Source organism: Tamandua tetradactyla, chromosome 13 (genome assembly GCF_023851605.1).
Source record: "Tamandua tetradactyla isolate mTamTet1 chromosome 13, mTamTet1.pri, whole genome shotgun sequence".
Lineage (NCBI taxonomy): Eukaryota > Metazoa > Chordata > Mammalia > Pilosa > Myrmecophagidae > Tamandua > Tamandua tetradactyla.
The window spans coordinates 4,728,195-4,752,230 of record NC_135339.1 but is presented as its reverse complement, the minus strand read 5'-3'; the positions used below and the strand labels follow the sequence as shown (position 1 = coordinate 4,752,230).

Genomic DNA, 24,036 nt, shown 5'->3' with positions numbered 1-24,036 from the left:
CCCCGAGGGTCCTCGTCAGGTTTCAGCAGGGTGGATCACCTTCCTCTGCATCTCAGAATCGCGTGGCAGCGTGGAAGGACTCTACACGCCAGAAGCACACCCGGGCAATTAATCCCGACTCCCTGGGGGCGGGCCGGGCAATTCTGCCTCTGGAGGTTCCGGGTCTGCCTTTCCGAGTCCCCGGGCGATGCCCTCCCGCGCTCAGGGCGGACAGCTCTCCGGCGCCTACCGGCGGCCCAGACCACATTTCCCAGAAGCCTCGGCGCACACTTCCGTTTCCGGCCCCGCCCCTGGCGCGCAGGGATTGCTGCGCCGGCGGCTCGCAGGGTGGGCCGCGGGTGGTCGCGGCCCCTCTGCGCGCGCAGCTCCGCGGCCCTGCATGGCTACCCCGGCTCGGTCCGTGGGTCCCAGCCGCCGAGGTGGGGCGCGTCCCTCCTTTCTCCCAGGAGTCGTCCGAAGAAAGCCGGGTTAGGAGACTACGGGCAGGTAGGGATAGATGCGCGTAGGTGGGACAGAGTGGAGACAGGTGGGGCTGTGATGGGAGCAGGTGGGACCGGGTGGAGGCGGCGGGGCGGGTGGGCGTAGGTGGAGCCAGGGCCCCACCCCTGGAGCGTTGCAGTTTTAAGCCCCTGGAGCTAATCCCTTCCACTGTCTGGCGCCTCATAGGAAGCAGAGAGGCTCGCTTCGAGGCCCAGGGGTTAGGTCACGGAGGAGGCTTTCCACACTTGCAGGGAAGGTGCTTGACTTGCCCCCAGGTCGAGCTTGGCCTGGAGCAGCCCTCAAGGCCCGCAGAACCAAGCTCCGGGTGGCCATATGCTCGGGACCCTAACCGCCTTCTCCTGCCCACCGACCTCCGTGGGGCCGCGGGAGAGCGGGCGGCTGGGCAGTCTCGCTCGTGTGAGCAGGTTCTAGCAAGAGCGGGAACGAAGGGCTTTCCTCGCATTTCCTCCCTCCCCCCCCAGATTGACTGTGGAGGATTCTCTGTCCGAGAAGAACAAGTTCCGGAGACAGATGGCTTCAACACTGTCAAGAACCCAGACCCAGGCAAGTTCCATATTTCTTTTTTCCGAAAAATCGCCGTGCGTTTCCGAGTGAGCTTTGGCTTTCTGCCCCGAGTCCTTAAACCAGCCCTGGTCGGGTGCAGCCCCGCAGAGAGCGGGCCCGTCTTCCCACTGCCACCCCTTCCCCTCCTTCTACCCACCCGTCCCGAAGCCAGTCACCGCCTAGATCGTGGCTCGCCTCGCTTTCTAAAGCGCTGGCATCTGGGAAGTGCTTTGCCCTAAGGGACAGCTTATGCACAAAGGAGGTGAAAACGGGCAGCGGGTAAGGACACAGTCTTCAGCATCCGTGAAGGGAACACGTGGCAGGGAGAGCGGAGCTCTCTGAGTGTCAGGGTCGGGGAAAGTTTCTGGGTGAGGTAGTGATCCTTTTAGCTCTGCCTAAAGAATAGGTGAGGAAGTTTGCATAATCGGCGAAGAGGGGGCGTGCCTCTGGGAGAGGACTGCCTGGGTGAGGCCGACCAAGCCGAACTATGGACAGTGTCCCCGGAGGAAGTTGGAACCACTCAGGGTCTAGAATGCCAGACTGGGGTTTGTCTTTGTCTTGGAGAAAGCTGAGTTTTGAAGGGTTTTGAGGCGTTGACTGGAGGTAATCAACAGCTTGAAAGGGAGTAATACATAATATTTAAATATTTTCAAAAGGGCCCATTTTTCATATACAAACTCACAGTAACAATGGAAACTTTGAGAATGCAAGTGGACCCACGTTGCTGCCACTCTGACCACGCATGTTATTTCATTTGACATGTTTTTGCAGATGTATTTTTTAGACAGTTTTTCCTTTTAATAGGTTGTAGCCGTTGTCTCTCATTGGCGCCATAGTCTTGCTGCTACTTTTTTTTGTTTTTCACATTACAAGATAATGCAGGTTAATTATAGAAAATGCAAAGGAAAAGGAAGAAAATGAAGGTTGTTCATTATCTCACCATTCAGAGATGACCTCAGATGATTCACACTTATTTATACTTCTAGTACTTTTTCTCCGTACACACAGTATGTCACACTGAGGTTTTTTGTTTTCTGTTAATATTTATGGAGAGGAAACAAATTATTAAATATTCTTCTATGCGTCATTTTTAGTAGCTTGTTTGTATTTACCATAATTTATTTAACCACAGCCTTATGTTTGAAGCTCAAGTTGATTACAGTTTTGTACCAGCATAAACCCCCACTTATTATGTATTAGTTTTCATTGATTGCTGACTTTGAGTTTAGATGCATACTTCCTGAGGGGAAGGACTGGGTTTGTCTTAATTACTTTTATTCCCAGTGCACAGTGCCTGGCTATAGGAATTTTTTTTTTAACTTTTTTTATTATATGATATAAATGTGTATACAAAGCAAAGAAAGGAAAAAGAAATAGTTTTTAAAGCACTCTTAACAAGTAGTTACAGGACATATCCCAGAGTTTGTCATGGGTTACCATACCATCATCTCATATTTTTTCTTCTATCTGCTCCAGAATGTTGGAGGCTAGAAAGAATAAATTTTTTTTGTCATCACAATAGGCTTTTTTTTTCTTTTTTTGTGAAAAATGACACATATACAAAAAAAGCAATAAATTTTGAAGCACAACACAGCGATTAGTTGTAGAACAGATTTCAGAGTTTGGTATGGGTTACAATTCCACAATTTAAGGTTTTTACTTCTAGCTGCTCTAAGATACTTGTCTAAAATATCAGTGCAATGATTCAGCATTCATACTCGCTTGTTAAACCCTATCGTCTCTGTATAACTCCACCATCATCTTTGATCTTTCTCCCACTCTTTAGGGGTATTTGGGCTATGGACATTCTAACTTTTTCATGTTGGAAGGGGCTGTCATTAATATGGGGTAGGGAGATGGAACTATCTGATGTTCTTGAGAGGCTGGGCCCTCTAGGTTTCAGGACTTATCTGGTCCAAGGACCCATTTGGAGGTTGTAGGTTTCTGGAAAGTTACTGTAGTGCGTGGAACGTTTGCAGAATCTTATACATTGCCCTAGGGGTTCTTTAGGATTGGCTGGAATGGTTTTGGTTGGGGTTTGACAAGTTATGATAGTAGCAGTGTCTAACTGAAGCTTGTGTAAGAGTGATCTCTAGAGTAGACTCTCAACTGTATTTGAACTCTTTCAGCCACTGATACCATATTTATTTACTTCTCTTCCCCCTTTTGGTCAGGATGGCATTGTTGATCCCATGGTGCCAGGGCCACATTCATCCCTGGGGGTCATCTACCACACCACCACAGAGACTTTCAGCCCTGGATGTCATGTCCCACGTAAGGGGCGGGGGCAATGAATGCACTTGCAGAGTTAGATTTAGAGAGTGAGGCTACATCTGAGCAACAAAAGAGGTCCTCCAGAAGTAACTCTTAGGCATGTTTATAGGTAGTCTAAGCTTCTCTGCTACATACATAAGCTTCACAAGAGCAAGCCTCGAGTTCAGGGGCTTGGCCTGTTGATTTGGATGTTCCTAATGTTTGACACAGTATCAGGTTTCTCTGGTGGTAAAGTTGAATAGTTCCATATTTTTATCCCATCCCTCAAGGGACTTTGCCAATACTTTTTGATTATCTGTGTAATATATTCTAGGATGGATCCAGGTATTACATTAAGCTGTACAGGATTGGAAGCCCTCATTCTTTTTCTGGGCTCACTGTGTTTTGATTGTTTAAATGTTGCTGCATTTTTTTTTTTTTTTAACTTTTTTATTGTATAGTATAACATATATACAAGGCAAAGAAATAAAAAAGCAATAGTTTTCAAAGTACTCTTCAACAAATTATAGGACAGATCCCAAAGTTTGTAATGGGCTAACATTCAATCCTCTCAGATTTTTCCATCTAGCTGCTCCAGAATATAGGAGGCTAGAAGGCTTAAATTTTTTTTTTTATCATCACAATTGACTTTTTTTCTTTCTTTTTTTGTGAAAATAACATATGCAAAAAAGCTATAAATTTCAAAGCACAGCACCACAATTAGTTGTAGGACATATTTTAGAGTTTGACATAGCTTACAATTTCACAATTTTAAGTTTTTACTTCTAGCTGCTCTGAGATACTGGAGACTAACAGAGATATCAATTTAATGATTCAGCAGTCATATTCATTAGTTAAACCTTACCTTCTCTGTATAACTCCACCATCACCTTTAATCTTTCTGTCACTCTCTTTAGGGGTGTTTGAGCTATGGCAATTCTAACTTTTTCATGTTGAAAGGGTCTGTCACTAATATGGGGTAAGGAGATGGAACTAGCTGATGTTCTGGAGAGGCTGGGGCCTTGTAGGTTTCAGGACTTATCTGGTCCAGGGATCCATCTGGAGGTTTTAGGTTTTTGGAAAGTTACACTAGTGCATGGAACCCTCGTGGAATTGTAGATATTGCCCTAGGTGTTCTTTAGGATTGAATGGTTGTGGTTGTGGTTTGGCAAGTTATGATAGGTAGAAATTTCTAACTGAAGCTTGCATAAGAGCAACCTCCAGAGTAGCTTCTTGACTCCCTTTGAACTCTCCCAACCACTGATACTTTATTAATTACACTTCTTTTCCCCCTTTTGGTCAGGATGGAATTGTTGATCCCAAGGTGCCAGGGCCAGATTCTTCCCTGGGAGTCCTCTTCCACAACGCCAGAGAGACTTTCACCCCTAGATGTCATGTCCCACATAGGGGGAAGAGCAGTTATTTCACTTGCAGAGTTGGGTTTAGAGTGAGGCCACATCTGAGTGCTGCTACATTTTATAGAAAAAAAATTATTTCCATAAGCTGTGGCAGCAAAACTATTCCGAAATTTTGCTTAAAGGAGTGGATATGGGATAATACAATAGAAGAGCAGAAGTACCAGTTAAAAGTGAATATGCAAAACTGGTATCAAGGCTGTTTGAGGGAAAATTCTCAAGTACTTTGCTCAGGTTGCAGACTTGTGCAATAGATGGAGGAATACCTTATCCAGCTTAGCTCTGCCCACCACATTTTAAGTTGCCAACACTCTGCTTCTGTGTGCCAGGTGGTGGTTTCACCTCTGGGGGGACGGCAGTCCCCTCCCTTGTGGAGCCATGTTTGGGGAAGAGGATGCAGACAATACTTACCAACCCCTCCTTCCAGGAGTGAGTTCCAGGCAATGAGGACTCCTGTAAAGAAAACTAAAGCTGGGTAGGGAGCTAGAAGGTGGGGGAGGAGAAAAGCAAAGACCTTTCTGGTGAGGTGACACTTAGGAGAGGCCTGAACCAGGCTCCAGGTGGGCAGCAGGATGGGCATGTCAGTGGGACTGCAGTCACTGTCCCCTCCCTGCCCAACCCTGGGTTTTCTAGCTGCTTGTCTTAGTTTGTTCCTGTGAAGCAAGCCAGCTCCCTGAGAACGGTATCTGTTTCCCGTCTTGCTCCTTTCGTTAATTGTGTTCTACTTTCCTCCTGTAAATACAATCTGAATTATCAGAATTGGGTCTTTCTTTCATTCTCTAGTCAGGTCTTCCAGGCTCCTGACCTCAGGTGCAAAGCTTCCTGGATGAGCAGAATTGGGTTTGGTTTTGCAGGGATTGCTGATGTTTGCGGATGTGGCAGTGGATTTTACAGAGATTGAGTGGAGGCACCTGGATGCTGCCCAGAGGGCCCTGTACAGGGACGTGATGCTGGAGACCTATGAGCACCTGGCGTTCACAGGTAAGGCTGTTTTCTCCTGTTTGTCTTTTTACTGGGTCAGTGCTTTGGGGTGAGTTTTTTGTTGTTGTTGTTAATTGTGGTTTGTCTGGGCTTAGTGGCTGGAGTTAATGCCCCTTCCACCCCTTAGAAAGGTCAGTGTCACACAGATTTTAAGATGAGCAGGCTGCCAAGTTCCCTAAATTTTTTTCACCAGATTTCATCTGACTCCAAAATGAGGAGTTTGTCATCCTCAAGGAGACCCCGTTTTCTGCTTGACTTTCCCTCTTATACTTTTTGTCCTTGACTTGGGCGTCTGTATTAGCTAGGGTTCTCTAGAGAAACAGAATCAACAGGGAACACTTGCGAATATAAAATTTATGAAAGTGTCTCATGTGACCGTAGAAACGCAGAGTCCAAATCCACAGGGCAGGCTGCGAAGCCGATGACTCCGATGGATGGCCTGGATGAACTCCACAGGAGAGGTTCACCAGCCTAAGCAGGAATGGGGCCTGTCTCCTCTGAGTCCTCCTTAAAAGGCTTCCCGTGATTAGATTTAGCATCACTAATTGTAGAAGACACTCCCCTTTGGCTGATTACAAATGGAATCAGCTGTGGATGTAGCTGACGTGCTCATGACCTAATCCTATGAAATGTCCTCATTGCAACAGACAGGGCAGTGCTTGCCCAATCAGATAAACAGGTACCACAACTTGTCCAAGTTGACACCTGTCCCTAACCATGACAGCGTCCTTTATACCCACTCCCCTCCAGCCTCCTTGGCACATCATGCTGCTTGTAGACCTCCAAGATGAGACTGAGGTATCTGGGAGGACTCCTGGTTCTTGTCACTGCAGTCACATCCCTTTTCTCTGTGAACAGGGCTTCTGTCTTCCAAACCCAAACTTATCACCCAGCTGGAGCAGGGGTTAGAACCCTGGATGGAGTTGCAAGAAGTTCCATCAGCTACCTGTGCAGGTGAGTGAGGCGGAAGCACAGGGAGGAGCAGCAGGCTGGGGGCTTGGACAGAGGCTCGTTTCTGAGCTCCCAAGTCAGTGCATGGGGTAGGGGGCTCTTCTCCTGATCTTAGCTTCCTCTTTTCATGGCACCCTCATGTCAAATGACTTGTCATTTTTCTCCTCATGCTCTCCACTCCTGGGGAGAGCTGCTCTTCCTCCATGAGGTCCTTGGGGCCAGGACCTCTTACCATGAAATCCTCCAGCTCCTTGGGCATTTTATTCCCATTCTGTTTTCAGGCATATACCAGGCTCTTCTTCATTTATTTCTGTCTCCTATCTGTTCTCATTTCCTTCCAGTTCCTGTCACGGTTAGCTTTGTCAAACGACTACCTGCCCCTTCTAAGATTCTCATCTTTTGCAGCTTTTCTCACACCTAACAGCTGGTTAAACCCATTTATCTGTTGGAGTTTTCAGCGTGGCAGTTTTGACTTTGCTTCTATCCAGATATCCATTTTTTTTCTTTAATTGGCTTTAATCTTCATTGAATTATATGAATAGTATGAATATGGATTAGAAATCTTTTTTGTGATTTCTCATTTTGAGAAGAGGTAGTAAGTGGCTTGTTCAAGGTCCTTTGGTGGCAAAGGCAGATTCCAAATATAAGCAAAATTTCCTAACATGTTAGTGTTGCTCTTTTTTTCCTCTTCGTGGTGCTCTTGGCTCTCGTTTTTTGCTATGGAGGCTGCATATATTTCTGGTATCACTTTCTTTGTGTCGTATTTAGTTCTAAATCTTCAAAAACAGATGTTTCATCTAAAATCTTTATCCTGCCAGTGTCCCTTCTTTTAAAACTTTTTAGAGTAGTCATTTTGCCTAAGTCATCTTCAGGCAGACTTTTATGAGCGATTTCATGTAAAATGCCTATGATGGCATAATCTTGACTAACTAAGGGGTTTTTTGGAATGCCTTTTCAGTAAATCCTTTTGTTCTTACTGTGTTTAACTTTTGTGCTCCTAATACTTATGTAGAGTCTTTATACAGTAACATTAGTAATTCAGTCTTCTTTATTCTTTGTTCTTTCTGTTTTAATTTTGGGTTTGAATTAGGACATCTCAAATTTAGATGTTAAAAAAAACTAGCTGTGTTTCCTCTGATACTCCTTTCCATCATTTGAAAGACTAAATAAGTCTTTCTACAAAGATTTTATACCCCTTCAATGATTTTTACTTTTTGTGTGTGTGTGCATATTTCCCTCTATGTGTTAATTTTTAGGAATGCATGTGGTAACAAGGCAAATGGTTCAAATGGTATGCAGTCTCCTTCCATACCTTTTCTAATCACTAGTTTCCCTTCTTAGAGGTGTTCTCAAATGTATTTCTTGTGGAAATTACCAGATACATTGTATGCACATGTGAAAATATACACACATACTTTTTTTGTAAGCTTATGGTAGCACAATATTCCCATCTTGCTTTTTTCACTTATATCTTGGAAATCATTCATACAACTGCAAAATTTAGAGGTACAGTTTTCCTTTTAAGTGCCTGCAATGCCCCATTTTAAAGCTGTACCATGGTTGATGTAGTCACTTTCTTATTAGAGTGTTGCAGTGATTATCTTTCATATGTTACTTTTCTCTTGTACAAGTTAATCTTTAGGGTGAGTTTCTAGAGGATTGCTATTTAAAGGGTAAGTATAATTTCAGTACTAGTGGATATTATCAGTATCCATAGAAATTTTACCTATTTGTACTCCCAAGGACATGGGTTTTCCAGTTGTAGCTCAATTTATCAACATTGTATCTTATTCTTGAGTCACTGCTAATCTGACATTTTCAGAAACACGCTTATTTCCTTTGTTGAAAACTGCCTATTCCTTTTCTTTGCCCTTTTTATTATCAGTATGTAGGGGATTTTTATATACTTAGGACATTTTCTCTGTATCATATAGCCGAGATTGTTTTTGAAGTTTATTTATTTGTACTTGCTATATAAATGGTGTATTTTGCCTTGCAGAATTTTATTTCTATGCAGCTAAGTTTGTTAAAAAAATTTTTTTAATGTCATGCAAGTGCTACGAAAAAAATATTTTTCCCATGTTTTCTTTTGGTGCTTTTATGGCTATTTTCTCTTTAAGTTTTTGATTTATCTGGAATTTATTTTGGAGTAAAGTATGAAATAATTTTTTCTAGCTAACTATGCTGTTGCTGCAACAAAAAAATTTATTGACTAATCTTTTATCCATTGATTTACATATATAGATTACATATATAGATAATCTCTACATGTAGAGATTAATAGTTATCTTTAACACACTCTACTTTCCCATCCAAGAGTGGACTGCATTTCCATTTATTCAGCACTTCTTTTGTTTACTGTCATATTTTATTTTAAAACTGTTTTCATATGGATCTTGCATATTTCTTCCTTTTATTCTTAGATATTATGCATATATTTATGCTGTAATAAGTGAGACGTTTTTCATTTTCTTTCCTAATGAAAGTATAAATGCTTACTTTCAAATTTATTTATTGTTTGTGTATAATATGTCTGTTGCTTTCTTTAACCTTAATTTTTTTGCCTTCTTAAACTGGGTTGTCTTCTTGTTAGAAATTAATTTTTGGTTGATTATCTTCATCTACCGTTATATGTATTTATAACTTTACCTTTTTTCCAATTTTCTATTTCCTTTTTCTCTTTTTTCCTATTAATATTTGTTAGTACCTTCAGGACAGCATCAACAGTAGTGGTGGTGACAGATATGTTGGGCCTTTTGCGCCTTTAATAGGATGATGTCAGGTCTTCCCCCATTGAGCTGGGTTTTTGGGTTGAGATATGTATATGTTAGTGTCTAATTCACATCTTTTATTAAGAAAAATTTGTTTTTTTTTTTTTTAGAATCAATCATGGATGTTGACTTTTTTCAATAAAATATAAATTATCTAGGAGCAAAATGAGGAAATGTGTGAGATTCTTATGAAGAAAATTTTATAACTTTTCTTTGAGCAGTGTTCTAGTTTTGCAAGTTGCTGAAATGCTATATACCAAAAAGAACGACTTTTAAGAAGGGAAATTAATTAAGTTGCAACTTTAAAGATCTGAGACTGTGAAAATTCCAAATTCAGGTACCAACAAGAGGTTGCCTTCACTCGAGAAAGGCCGATGAAGTTCAGGGTTTCGCTCTCAGCTGGAAGGGCACATGGCAAAGTCTGCTAGCTTTCTCTCCAGGCTTCTTGTTTCATGATGCTCCCGCGGGGGTGTTTTCCTTTTTGAACTGCAGAAGTCTCTGGCTGTGTGGGTTCTCATGGCTCTCTTGGCTTTTTCCAAAATGGTTCCCTCTTAAAGGACTCCAGTCAGCAACCCCACCTTGAATGGAAGGACTCCAGTCAGCAACCCCACCTTGAATGGGTGGAGACGCGTCTACATGGAACCCATCTAATCAAAAGTTACCACCCACAATTGGGAGAGTCACATCTCTTTGGGAACAATCAAAAGCTCCCACCCAGCAATATTGAGTGAGGATTAAAGCACATGACTTTTCTGGGGTACACCACAGATTCAAACTGGCAGAGCAGTGTTTTAGCTGTTCTTAATAGGTTCTAATAGGTAGTGTTTTCATTATTGTTATTTTTTGGATATTTTGCAATTTGTGATTTGATTTCTCTGAAGAGTTACTGGGCTTGAAAACTAATCTTTAAGTTTCTTTCTTATAGTCTCTTAAAACTTTCAGATAAAATACATAAACACAGAAATTGATAAAAGTAGATATGTATAGCCTAAATTAATATTTCTAAAGTATAACCAACACCTGGGTCAAGAAAACCTTGGTAATACCCCAGTAAATCATATCTTATCCCTTCCAATCCCAGCATAACCACTGTTCTGATTTCTAATACTGCTGCTTATTTTTGCCTGTTTAATAACTTTACGTGAGTGGAATAATACAGTATGTATTATTTTTTCTGGCTTCTTACACATTACATTTTGGGGGATTCATCCATTTTTGTTCATTTTCCTTGCTCTGGGTTGATTAATGGTTCTGACAGTGTAGCATGCATCAGAATGCTGGGCCACCTTCCCAGAAATTTTTTTTTTTTTTAAGGATACCTACCATATAATCCATCTGAGGTGTACAGTCAATGGCTTTTAGTAAAAAGTTGTTCATTCATCACCACAGCTTTAGAATGTGTTCATTATTCCAAAAAACAAGACCCTAAGCCCCTTAGCAGTCATTTCCCAACCTCTGTCCTTACTCATCTCTGTATAACTTTGAATCGAATTCTGTTGCTCTAGATTTACTTACATTTACATTTTATACAAATGAAATCATACAGTATGTAGTATTTTGTGTCTGGTTTCTTTCACTTAGCACAATGTTTGGGTTTTTGTTTGTTTGTTTTTTTATATTTTTTAATTAGAGAAGTAGGGTTACATAAACTTATCTAATTCTGTGTCTGCAGATTTATATATATATAAAGATAGCTAAAATATTACTGTTAACAATATTCCATAGTATAGATTAGGTGTATTTTTTCCCACATGCCACCCACTTATTATCACCTTGTAATAGTGACGTACATTTATTCTAGTTCATGAAAGGACTTGTATTCTCTACTGTTCATCACAGACATCATCCACTTCAGGGTTCACTGTGTTATAGAATCCCCTGTTTTAGCCTCTAGCTTTCCCTCTAGTAACATACACAACCCAAAACTTCCCTTTTTATCACATTCACATACATAGTTCACTGTTGATTACACTCACAGTAATGTGTTATTACTTCTATCCATTTCCAAATATTTATTATCAACCTAAATAAAAATTCCGTACATGTTAAGCATCAACTTCCCATTCTCTACGCCCATTCTATCTGCTGGTAACTTGTGTTCTAGAGTCTGACTTTATGAGTTTGCATACAATAATTAGTTCATATCACTGATGTCATATAATATTTACTCTTTTGTGTCTGGCTTATTTCACTTAGCATAATGTCCTCCAGGTTCATCCATATTGTCATATGCATCAGGACTGCATTTCCTTCTTACTTTGGGATAGTATTCCATCAAATGCATGTACTGTATTTTGTTTATCCATTCCTCAGTTGATGGACACTTGGAATGTTTCTATCTTCTGACAATTGTGAATAATGCCTGTGTGAACATTGGTGTGCAAATATCTGTTTGAATTTCTGCTTTCAGTTCTGAGTATACACCTAGTAGCAGGATTGCCAGATCATAATGGCAATTCTGTACTTAGTTTCCTGAGTTTTGACAGTATGGAAGCCAAATTGTCTTCCATAGCAGCTGTATCATTTTGTATTCCCACCAGCAGTAAACAAGTGCTCTTTTTCTCCATATCCTCTCCAACACTTGTAGCCTTTTTTTTTTAACTGTGACTGTTCTAGTGGATGCGAATTGATATCTCACTGTGTTTTGGATTTTGCATTTTGGTTTTTGATTTGCATTTTTCTAATAGTTAGTGATGTTGAGCATCTTTTCGTAGCCATTTATATTTCCTCTTTGGAAAAATGTCTGTTCATGTCTTTTGCCCATTTTTCAATTTGTTTGTTTTTTTGTTGTTGTTGAGTTTTAGGATTTCTTTATATATTCTGGTTATTAAACTATTAGAGGATGTGTGGTTTCCAAATATTTTCTCCCATTGCATAGGCCACCTTTTCACTATCTTGACAAAGTCCTTTGAAGTAGAAAAGTTTTTAATTTTGTAGAAGTCCCATTTATCTGTTTTTTTCTTTTGTTGTTTGTGCTTTGGGTGTAAAGTCTAAGAAAACTTTTCTTACCACAAGACGTTAAAGGTGCTCCGTACATTTTTTTCTGCTAGTTTTATGGTCCCAGTTCTTATATTTAGGTCTTGGATCCATTTTGAGTTAATTATTGTATATGATATGAGGTCAGGGTCCTTTTTCATTGGGTTGAATATGGATATCCAGTTCTCCCAGCACCATTTGTTGAAAACTCTTTTGTCCCAGTTGGGTAGATTTCACAGTCATGTCAAATATCCATTGGCCATAGATGTGTGGGTCTATTACTAAACTCTCAATTTGATCCCATTGGTCAGTAAATTTGTCTTTAATCCAGTTCCATGCTGTTGACCACCATAGCTTTATAATATGCTTTAAAGTCAGGATGTGTGAGTCCTCCAACTTTTATTTTGTTTCTCATCATGTTTTGGTTATTTGCAGACCTTTACCCTTCCAAGTGAATTTGATAATTGGCTTTTCCAATTCTGGAGTTTTGATTGGGATTGCATTGAAATTGTAAATCAGTTTGGGTTAGAATTAACATCTTAATGATACTTAATCTTCCAATCTATGAACCAGGAATGTCCATCCATTTATTTAGGTCTTTGATTTACTTTACCAGTGTTTTGTAGTTTTTTGTGTACAAGTCCTTTACCTCCTTGGTTAAATTTATTCCTAGATATTTGATTCTTTAATTGCTATTGTAAATGGAATTTCTTTCTTAATTTTCTCCTTAGATTGTGGCTCAATACTAGTGTATAGAAACACTGCTGAAATCTGTTGGTTGGGCTTGCCACCTCCTTGCTCTAGTAACTTTGTTGCAGATTTTTTAAGACATATATATATATATATATATATATATATATATATATGTATATATATATATAGTCAGGTCTTCTGCAAATAGTCTAAAATTTACTTCTTCCTTTCTGATTTGGGTGCCTTTTATTTCTTTTTCTTGTCTGATTGCTGTAGCTGCAACTTCTAGCACACTGAATAAGTGGTGTCAGTGGACAGCCTTGTGTTCCAAGGAAAGCTTTCAGTCTTTCACTGTTGAGTATGATGAAGGATTTCTTTTAGGCCTTTAATCATGGTGAGGAAGTTTTCTTCTATTCCTTTTGTCTTTTGAAATGTTTTTATCAAGAAAGGTTGTTGGATTTTGTCAAATGCCTTTTCTTCATCAATCGAGATGATCAAGTGGGTTTTTCAGAAGGGTGAGCAGGCTTGGTATTAATTCTTGCTGAAATGATTGGTAGAATTTACCAGTGAAGCCATCTGGTCCTGGGTTTTTGTTCCAAGGTTTTGATGGCTGATTCAGTCTCTTGTAATTTGTCTATTGAGGTCTTCTTTCTTCTAGTCAGTGTAGGAATGTGTATCTATGAATTTTTCCATTTCATCTAGATTGTCTGATATGTTGGTGTACAGACCAACAAACCAACATATTGTACCATGTATTCTCTTATGAGCCTTTTCATTTTGGTGGAATCAGTAGTGATGTCCCCTTCTCATTTCTGATTTTACTTATTTATATCTTCTTTTTTTCTTTTGTCAGGCTAGCTTAGAGTTTGTTAATTTTATTGATCTTCTGAAAGAACCAGCTTTTGATTTTGTTGATTCTCTTTTTTTTATTCTCAATTTCATTTACTTCTGCTTTAATCTTTGTTATTTTTCTCCTCCTGCTTCCTTTAGGATTAATTAGCTGGGTTTTTTTGGTTTGTTTTTTTCCTAGTTCTTCGGGGTGTGTAAACAGGCCTTTGATTTTAATTCTTCTTTTTTAAATATAGGCCTGTAGGGCTATAAATTTCCCTCTCAGCACTGCCTTTGCTATATTCCTTAAGTTTTGATATGATGTGTTCTTGTTTTCATTTGTCTTAAGATATTTACTGCTTTCTCTTGTAATTTCGTCTTTGACCCACTGATTGGTTAAGAGTGTGTTGCTTAACAACCATATATCTGTTGAAATTTCCAGTTCTGTGGCTATTATTGATTTCCAGCTTCATTTCATTATCATCAGAGAAAGTGCTGTGTACAATTTCAGTCTTTTAAAATGTAAAAGACTGTTTTGTCACCTAATATGATCTGTCCTGGAGGATGTATGCTCCATGAATGCTTGAGAGGAATGTATATCCTGATGTTTTGGGCTTCAGTGTTACATATATGTCTTGTTAGATCTAGTTCATGTGTAATACTACTGAATTTATCTCTTTCCTTATTGATCCTCTGTCTAGATGTTCTATCTAATCAAAAAGTCACACCCACAATTGGGCACACCACACCTCTGTGGGGATAATCTAATCAGATGTTTCCGACCTGCAGTATTGAATCAGGATTAAAAGAAACAGATATCCCTACAAGATTGAATCAGGATTAAAACTTGGCTTTTCTGGGGTACATAATACTTTCAAACTGGCACTTTTCTTATAACACTTTTGCATTTAAAGTCTGTTTTGTCAAATATTTGCTACCCAATCTCTTTTTTGGTTACTGTTTGCATGTAATATCTTTTTCCACCTTTCTCATTCAACCTATTTGTGTCCTTGGGTCTGAGGTATATACTGTGTTTCTTGGACGTGTATGTTTGGCTTTCTTAAGAGTTGGGAAATTTTCAACCACAATTTCCTCAAATATTCTTTCTGTCCCTCTTCCCTTCTCGGATACTCATGATGAGTGTACTTGTGCACTTTGCACTGTCATTAAATTCCCTGAAATCTTGCTTAATTTTTTCTGTTCTTTTCTCTGTGTTTTTCTGTTTATACTTTTTTTGATGTCCTGTCATCTAGTTTGCTGATCTTTTTTCTGCTTGTTTAAATCTACTATTTTATGCCACTCGTATATTTTTAATCTCTTCTATTGTGCCCTCATTCCCATAAGTTCTGTTGTTTTTCTTTCCTTGCTTTCAAATTCTTTGTGCTCACAGTGTCTTCTTAGTATCTTTTATCTCCTTGCCATATTTTCCTTCATGTCCTTGAATTAATTTGGGAGATTTGTTTGAAAATCTTTTTTTTTTTAAATTTTTTATTGATTAAGAAAAGAATATTACAAGAAAGAAACACAAACATTCCCAACACATACACTCAGCAATTCACAATGTCTTCACATAGTTGCATATTCATCATCATGATCATTTCCCAGAACATTTGCATCAATTCAGAAAAAGAAAGAAAAAGACAACAGAAAAATAAAACAAACAGAAAAAAAAAATTTACATGCCATACCTCTTACCCCTCCCTTTCATTGATCACTAGCATTTCAAATTAAATCTATTTTAACATGTGTTCCCCCTATTATTTATTTTTATTCCATATGTTCTACTCATCTGTCAACAAGGTAGATAAAAGAAGCATCAGATACAAAGTTTTCACAATCGCACAGTCACATTGTGAAAGTTATATCATTATACAATCATCATCAAGAAGCATGGCTACTGGAACACAGCTCTACATTTTCAGGCAGTTCCCTCCAGCTTCTCCATTACGTCTTCGATAACAAGTTGATATCTACTTAATGCGTAAGAATAACCTCCAGGATAACCTCTCGACTCTGTTTGGAATCTCTCAGCCATTGACACTTCGTCCAATGTCACTCTTCCCCCTTTTGGTCAAGAAGGTTTTCTCAATCCCTTGATGCTGAATCTCAGCTCATTCTGGGATTTCTGTCCCACGTTGCCAGGAAGATCCACACCCCTGGGAGTCATGTCCCACGTAGACAGGGGGAGGGTGGTGAGTTTACTTGCTGTGTTGACTGGAGAGAGAGGACGCATCTGAGCAACAAAAGAGGTTCTCTTGGGGGTGACTCTTAGGCTTAATTTTAAGTAGACTTGACCTATCCCTTGTGGGGTTAAGTTTCATATAAACAGACCCCAAGACTAGGGGCTCAGCCTGTAGCTTTGGTTGTTCACACTGCTTGTGAGAACATCAAGAATTCAACTTGGGGAAGTTGAGTTTTCCCCCTGTTCTCACCTTTCCCCGAAGGGGACTTTGCAAATACTTTCCCACTCACTGATCAGATCACTCTGGGATTCATCTGGGCATCACCTGGATAAACCAGCAAAATCTCATGTCCTATGTACTGAAGGTGTTCAACCAGCTATCTACATAAGTTATATTAGGAGATGCACTAGTCAAAATATAAATTTGTACCAAGTAAATATTTTTTGCTTTAGTCTCACACATAAGTTGAAATTTTAAAACATTAATTACCATCATTTTCAGCACACTGTAGTAATGACATTCTTTTGTTCTTCCTCATGTAAAAACATTTTTAAAATTTGTACATTTAGTCACTATCATTATACACTCTAGGCATTCTTAGATTATACCATCTCAATCTTTATCGTCTTTCTTTCTTTCTTTCTGATTTCATTTATGCCCCAGCCCTCCTCCCTCTATCATTCTCACATGCAGCTTCATTCAGTGTTTTAACTTAATTGTATTACAGTTAGGTAGTATTGTGCTATCCATTTCCGAGTTTTTATATTCAGTCCTGTTGCACAATCTGTATTCCTTCAGCTCCAGTTACCCAATATCTTATCCTGTTTCTATGTCCTGATGGTCTCTGTTACCAACGAAATATTCCAAGTCTATTCACTAATGTCAGTTCATATCAGTGAGACCATACAGTATTTGTCCTTTTGTTTCTGGCTAATCACACTCAGCATAATGTCCTTAAGGTCTGTTCATGTTGTTACATACTTCATAACTTTATTCTGTCTTACAGCTGCATAATATTCCATCTTATGTATATGCCACAGTTTGTTTAGCCAGCCATCTGTTGATGGACATTTTGACTCCTTCCATCTCTTGGTAATTGTAAATAATGCTGCTATAAACATTGGTGTGCAAATGTCTGTTTGTGTCCTTGCCCTCATGTCCTTTGAGTAGAGACAGCATATAGATGAATCCTGTTTTTTAATCCATTCTGCCAGAGTATGTCTTTTGATTGGGGAGTTTAATCCATTAACATTCAGTGCTATTACTGCATGGGTAGTACTTTCTTCTACTATTTTGCCTTCTGGATTTTATATGTCATATCTAATTTTCCTTCTTTTTACCTTTACTCATAGTCTTCCTTTCTACACTCTTCTCCATACCTCTCTCTTCTGTCTTCGTATGTCTCTAGTGCTCCCTTTAGTATTTCTTGCAGAGCTGGTCTCTTGGCCACAAATTCTCTCAGTGATTTTTTTTGTCTGAAAATGTTTTCATTTCTCCCTCATGTTTGAAGGACAATTTTGCTGGATATAAAATTCTTGGTTGGCAGTTTTTCTCTTTTAATGATTTAAATATATCATCCCACTTCTTGCCTCCATGGTTTCTGCTGAGAGATCTGCGCATAGTCTTATTCGGCTTCCCTTCTATGTGATGGATTGCTTTTCTCTTGCTGCTTTCAAGATTCTCTCTTTCTCTTTGACCTCTGACATTCTGATTATTAAATGTCTTGGAGTATGTCTGTTTGGATCTGTTCTCTTTGGGGTATGCTGCACTTCTTGGAGCTGTAATTTTAAGTCTTTCATAAGAGTTGGGAAATTTTCAGTGATAATTTCTTCCATTAGTTTTTCTCCTCCTTTTCCCTTCTCTTCTTCTGGGACACCCACAACATGTATATTTGTGCACTTCATATTGTCTTTCAATTCTCCGAGTCCCTCCTCATATTTTTCCATTTTTTTCCCTTTATTTTCCTTTTCTTGTCGAATTTCAGATGTTCCGTCCTCCAGTTCACTAATCCTTTGTTCTGTCTCTCGAAATCTACCATTGTAGGTTTCCGTTGTTTTTTTCATCTCTTGTACTGTGCCTTTCATTCCCATAAGTTCTGTGATTTGTTTTTTCAGACTTTCAATTTCTTCTTTTTGTTCATTCCTTGCCTTCTTTATATCCTCTCTCAATTCATTGATGTGGTTTTTGATGAGGTTTTCCATGTCTGTTCGTATATTCTGAATTAATTGTTTCAGCTCCTGTATGTCATTTGAATTGTTGGTTTGTTCCTTTGACTGGGCCATATCTTTAATTTTCCTAGTGTGATTTATTATTTTTTGCTGGTGTCTAGGCATTTAATTACCTTTATTAGTTTATTCTGGAGATTGCTTTCACTTCTTTTACCTCGGGTTTTCTTGCTGAATGAATTTGTTTTGTCTGTCTGTTCTTTGACATTCAGTTCAGCTTTATCTGGACCTCTAGCTTAAGTTTTGTTTAACAGAGGAGAATTTTTCAGTTCTTGTTTTCTTGTTTCTTGCCCTGCTTGTATGGTGCCTTTTCCCCCACACCCTTAGGAGGGTCTAGTTAGGTATTATAGACCCCAGCTGGATTTTCCCAGACCAAACTGTCCTCCTATCAGGAGAAAAGAGTCACCTGTGTCAGTTTTCTCTGAAGGTGAGACCCAGCAGGTTGAAAGACTTTCCTGTGAAGTCTCTGGACTCTGTTTTTCTTACCCTGCCCAGCATGTGGTGCTTGTCTGTCTGCAGGTCCCACCAGCATAAGATGATGCGGTACCTTTAACTTTGGCGGACTCTCTCTGCTGGGGGCATAGTGAAGACAGAGGAGAGGTTGTAGGCTGGTTTTAGTGGCTTCAAATTACCAAGCCCTGGTGTCTGAATTGCTTGAGGGTGGGATTCCACCTGAGTTGGGCTTCACCCCTCCCCTGGGGAAGGCACAGGCTCCAGACAGTCCCTCAAAACGAGTTTGTTTCTGCCTATGCCTGGGGCAGTTGCAGACTGAGAAGTCCTTCCGCTATATCCAAAGGCAGTCAAGCCTTTGTAGAAACGCAGCCACAAAAACCTGTTTCCTTTTTTTTTTTTTTTTTTATTTTCACTTTTTCCATCAGCCCTGTCCCCTTGGCACCAGGGCAAAAATGAGCAACCTGTGCTTTGACCAGCTTCACCTGTGCTGGGGGCCTATTTTTAGTAGTCAGAATTTGTTAATTAATTCCATAATTGGCGTTTGGTTGGGCTCAACCCCTGCTGCTGGTAAAGCTCCTTTCCTTTCCTCTCTGGGAAGCAGCCTGTGGGGGAGGGGCGCAGGCTGCAGCAGCTTTGGGAACTCACATTCTGGGGGGTGCTCACAACTGGTCCAGCTGGTTCAGACTGGGGTACGCTGTGTGTCTCGTCACTGATGTGGGCCCAGGAGCTGTTCTGTACTGTTCCTGGTTGTTTAGTGGTTGTTCTGGAGGACGAACTAAAATGTGCACATTGTTAAGCTCCATCTTGACCCGGATGTCCTGTTTGAACATCTGTGATTAGTTTTTCCAAATCATTGTCTCCTCTTTGATTACTTCTTCCAAATTCTGTGTCTCCTCCATCTTTTAAATTTGGTCCTTTGGCCATATCTTCTTTTTTCTTAATATGCCTTGTCATTTTTTGCTGGTATCTATGCATCTGATTATCTTATTGAGTGTATACTAACGTTCAGTTTCTCTTGCCTGGAGTTTATTGTTGATTGTGTTTAAGTCTGTTCTTTGACACTTGGTTCAACTCATTCTAGATCTTTAGAATTGCCTGTGTTTAGCTAATCAAAACAGGGCCACGGTCCACGAAGGGTGTGCAAACCAGTTCTAGAGGGTCCTGGGGAGAAAGTAGGGAAGATGACCAAAAGCTGTTTTTTCCACTGAACAAGGTCCATATATGTCCTTCGCTCTTCATGACTTATTTGCCTCCACCTAACCTTATAATTGGAATCTGGAATTTTTTTCTAGTTTAATTATTACCCAGTAGTTATATATCCCATCAGAGCCCCTTTGAAGGTTTTGGGCTGTTTCTTACCAAGCTTCATCTCCAACTTCCATTTATAAAAGAAATAAGTCTTATGCTAGTATGTGTGTGCTATCGGATCTGTGGTTTCATAAACATACATATGTATTTGTATTTATATGTAAAATAAATTATTTTAAAAGGAAAACATGCATTCAGTAAAAGAATTGACCAGTGATTGTTGATTTTGCCAAATATTTGGCTCCATTGTTTTTTCAGACTCCTTTTCAGAATCATTTTGATTAGTTTCTCTTAGGTCTGGTGTCTATAATATGCACATAGCTAGAGGAAAATCACAAGGTCCGCTTTTTGATTGGCATGTCCATTTTTTAGCTGAGATTAGTTTACAGTAAAATTTTTTGACCTGAAAGCTTTTGGTTCCTGAAATACTTTTTCAGCTTTATTTTCTGATTCATTAAATGTTGGCTCACAGTCAAATTCTTACAAAGAAATGTTATTCTCAGGTTCTTGGGGCTAGGACGATGTTGTCAAATGTGTACTACCCTATAGAGTCTGCTGCTCCAGTAATTGTGGCTTGCTTTGTGTCACTCAGCTTTCTCTCCAAATTTGTGTTTATCCTCTGATATTACCTCATTCTTTTTCTTTTCTCTTCTGTTATTGTCTCTTTTCTCTAAGTTTCCTATATTACTTTCCTAACTTCCCAACATTTTAGATATGCCTTGTGCACTTTAAATATCATGTTTTTAATATAACTTCCTTCGTTTTCCTTAGAATCCTACTTATTTCTTCTATCTTTAGTTTTGCAAGGGTCACATGTAGGAATACTAGTTGTGTATTACCTGTAGTTATATAGAATAAAACATTTTTTTTATTCTTGAACAACTCTCATTTTCAGTAATTCAACATAGAGAACATTTGAATTTGTAAACATTTTTTTTCAGTCCAGGAGTACTGGTTTGAAACGACGATGTCAACCCTAAGGCACAATACTTCTGAAGGATCTTTTCTGGAAGAAGGACCAAAAATTGTCATGATGGAAAGATACCTGAACTGGGAGGGAAGAAGTGCCACAGATAAGAAGCCCTATAAATGCAGTGACTGTGGGAAAGGCTTCAAATATAATTCCTCCTTTATTAACCACCAGAGAAATCATACTGGTGAGAAACCCCATAAATGTGAAGAATGTGGGATAGCCTTTGTGAGCAGCTCATCCCTTTTAAATCATCAAAGAATTCATATAGGCAAGCAATCTTATAGATGTTTTGTATGTGGGAAATTTCTCAAGAAGCATTCGACATTTATTAATCATCAAATAATGCATTCTAGAGAGAAAGTCCATAAATGCAATGATTGTGGAAAAACTTTCAGAAAGAACTCAATCCTGTTAAGTCATCAGAGAATTCACACTGGTCAGAAACCCTACAAGTGCAATGATTGTGGGAAAGCCTTCGCTCAGAATGTGTCTCTTACTCGTCATGAGAGAATACATAGTGGGGAGAAACCCTTCAAATGTAAGGAATGCGGAAAAACTTTCAGGGATAATACAGGTGTATGGGATCACCAGAAAATCCATACTGGAGAGAAACCATATTGGTGTAATGAATGTGGAAAAGTCTTTAGGAGGAGCTCAACGCTTCTTACTCACCTAAGACTTCATACAGGAGAGAAGCCCTATCACTGTAACAAATGTGGAAAATCTTTTATGTATAGCTCATCTTTTGCTGGGCATCAGAAAACTCATAATGGAAGTAAACCCTATCAGTGTAACGACTGTGGGAAAACCTTTACAACAAGCTCAACCCTTATAGGACATCAGAGAATTCATACTGGAGAAAAACCCTATCCTTGTCAGAAATGTGGGAAAGCCTTCAGGCACAGCTCCGGCCTTGTTGAACACGAAAGAATCCATACTGGAGAAAAACCTTATGAATGTAATGAATGTGGGAAGGCTTTTTCCCACTGTTCAGCCTTTAAACAACATAAAAAAATTCATAACAAAGACATGTCAAACGTAGTTAGTGTGGTAAATCATTCAGAAATATTTTATTCTGATCAAGAGGAGACATTAAAAGAAATTAGTCATTTAACAGAAATATTCTGAATGCCTCTATTCTGAGAGATTCTCACTTGTGAGGATGTTCACTGATTGGTGAAATATGGGACGAACCTAAATGTCTATCAATATGGAAATAGTTCCTGTTGAATACATGTAGCAATTGAAAAGAATGAGATAGAGGACCACAGAAAGATCCCCATGATACCTTGTTAAATTAAAACAAGTTGCAAAAAACCTTATATATCATCGTCTCAGTTATTTATATATTAAAAAACAATACTATTTTTATGTACGTACATCTATTTATGTTATTCATCTAAAAAGGTTTGAAAAAATAAAGGCCAAACTTTCATGTGTCTTTGAGGTGTATGTGGTATTGGTATATTGAGGGGAAATTGTTGCTTTGGTTTCAAAATCTTTGAAATTTTCATTAATGTGTACATTCATGTATCCTCTATAATTTAATATAGTCATCTTCCTAAATTAGGAAATTCAGAAGCCATTAAAAAAACACATAAAATGTGTTTTTTTGTATGACCAGAGGCATCACACTGTTAACATAAATACAAAGGGCTAGATTTGGAAAAAATATTACCACTATCATATATAACAAACCAATAGTACTTAGAATTGCTAAATAGCTTACAAATACAAAATCACTGTGGAGAAATGATCCTGAATATGAATGTACAGTAGTAAGGTAAAGAAATATCAACTGTCAGACATAAAAGAACTTTAGAGGAATAAAAATTAAGACAATGGTCAGAGATTTTCTTGACCTATTTGGCAAAAGTTAGTAAGATTGAAAATGTTTGGTGTTTTTGAGAGTACAAGAAAATAGGCGCACCGAGATATTTGTGAACTAATTTAATGTGTTTTGTGTTAATCATATTGACTGTGTATCTTAAGTTTTAAAAAAGTATATACCCTTTGACCTAACATTGAATAAACAGTAAGGATGGTCTTTACAGCATTGTAATCATAAAAGTTAGCCACCATAATGTCCAACCCCAGCAAAATGGCTAAGTTGAGATATGTTATTCTTTGGACTACAGTGTAATTATTTGAAATTTAATTATAATGCAGTCATTTAATTAATATTAATAAATTAAGACTTGAATGAACTGAGACAAAGGCATTCCTCTAAGGCATTAAGTGGGGGGAAAAAACCAAAACATAGAATATAGAATAGCACCCTGTTTTATATGGTTTATGTATTACTCCAGTCTTTTATAATGAGATCATGTTATCACTGTAATTTAAAACAAAGGAAACCAAAGTAAAATAGAAGAATGTTATAAAATAGAAAAGAAAGTAAGCACCCATTCAACTCAAGAAACCAGAAAAGGGGCCAAGTTAATCAAAAGAATCATAGTTGAATGTAACTACATTGTTGGTAATAAAAACTAGTTGAAGTACAGTGGATAGCAGTTTGGCAGTGTGAATCAACATTTAAAAGTATATTCCATTAACCAAAATCTGTCAAAATATCTGAGGAAAAAACTTTGATTAGTTACAGACTTAGTGTAGTTCATCATAGTCTTGTTTATAATAAAAACCTGGAAAGAAGGGAGGAAAAAAATAGTGAGATAATTTTAAAAATTTATAGAACTTTCATAGGTTGCTAACCCTGATGCATAACAAACCACCCCAAACTTGGTTATTTTGTTATGCTCACAGATTTTTTGGTCAAGAATTCAGAAAGAAACTAGAGGGAGCGGCTTTTCGAATGCTGTCCGGGCTCCCAGCTGAGAAAACTCCAGGCTGGAGGTGACTCGGCAGTTGGGTGGTGGGATTATCTGAAGCTGTACTATCTGATAGAGGAGCCACTGGTGGTTACTGACCAGTTGGAATGTGGGTAGTCTGAACTGATATGTGCTCTAAGTATAAAATAGTCAT

The 24,036-nt window shown here is 38.8% G+C and overlaps 1 protein-coding gene across 3 annotated transcripts in view; it reads left to right on the top strand.

Annotated features, from left to right (window-relative positions):
- The first annotated feature begins 295 nt into the window (after window positions 1-295).
- The window catches only part of ZNF485 (zinc finger protein 485), a 41,352-nt gene continuing 17,611 nt past the window's right edge, over window positions 296-24,036 (top strand). For 2 of the 3 annotated variants that reach the window (XM_077124563.1, XM_077124562.1), the window contains exons 1-5: window positions 296-486; window positions 963-1,044; window positions 5,567-5,693; window positions 6,552-6,647; window positions 21,023-23,907. In XM_077124563.1, the coding sequence (XP_076980678.1) occupies window positions 1,012-1,044; window positions 5,567-5,693; window positions 6,552-6,647; window positions 21,023-22,182 (1,416 nt within the window). In that variant the 5' untranslated portion in view covers window positions 296-486; window positions 963-1,011 and the 3' untranslated portion in view covers window positions 22,183-23,907. Of the gene's footprint in view, window positions 487-962; window positions 1,045-5,566; window positions 5,694-6,551; window positions 6,648-21,022; window positions 23,908-24,036 lie in introns of those variants that run through there. The other variant, XM_077124564.1, reaches the window with a different exon arrangement.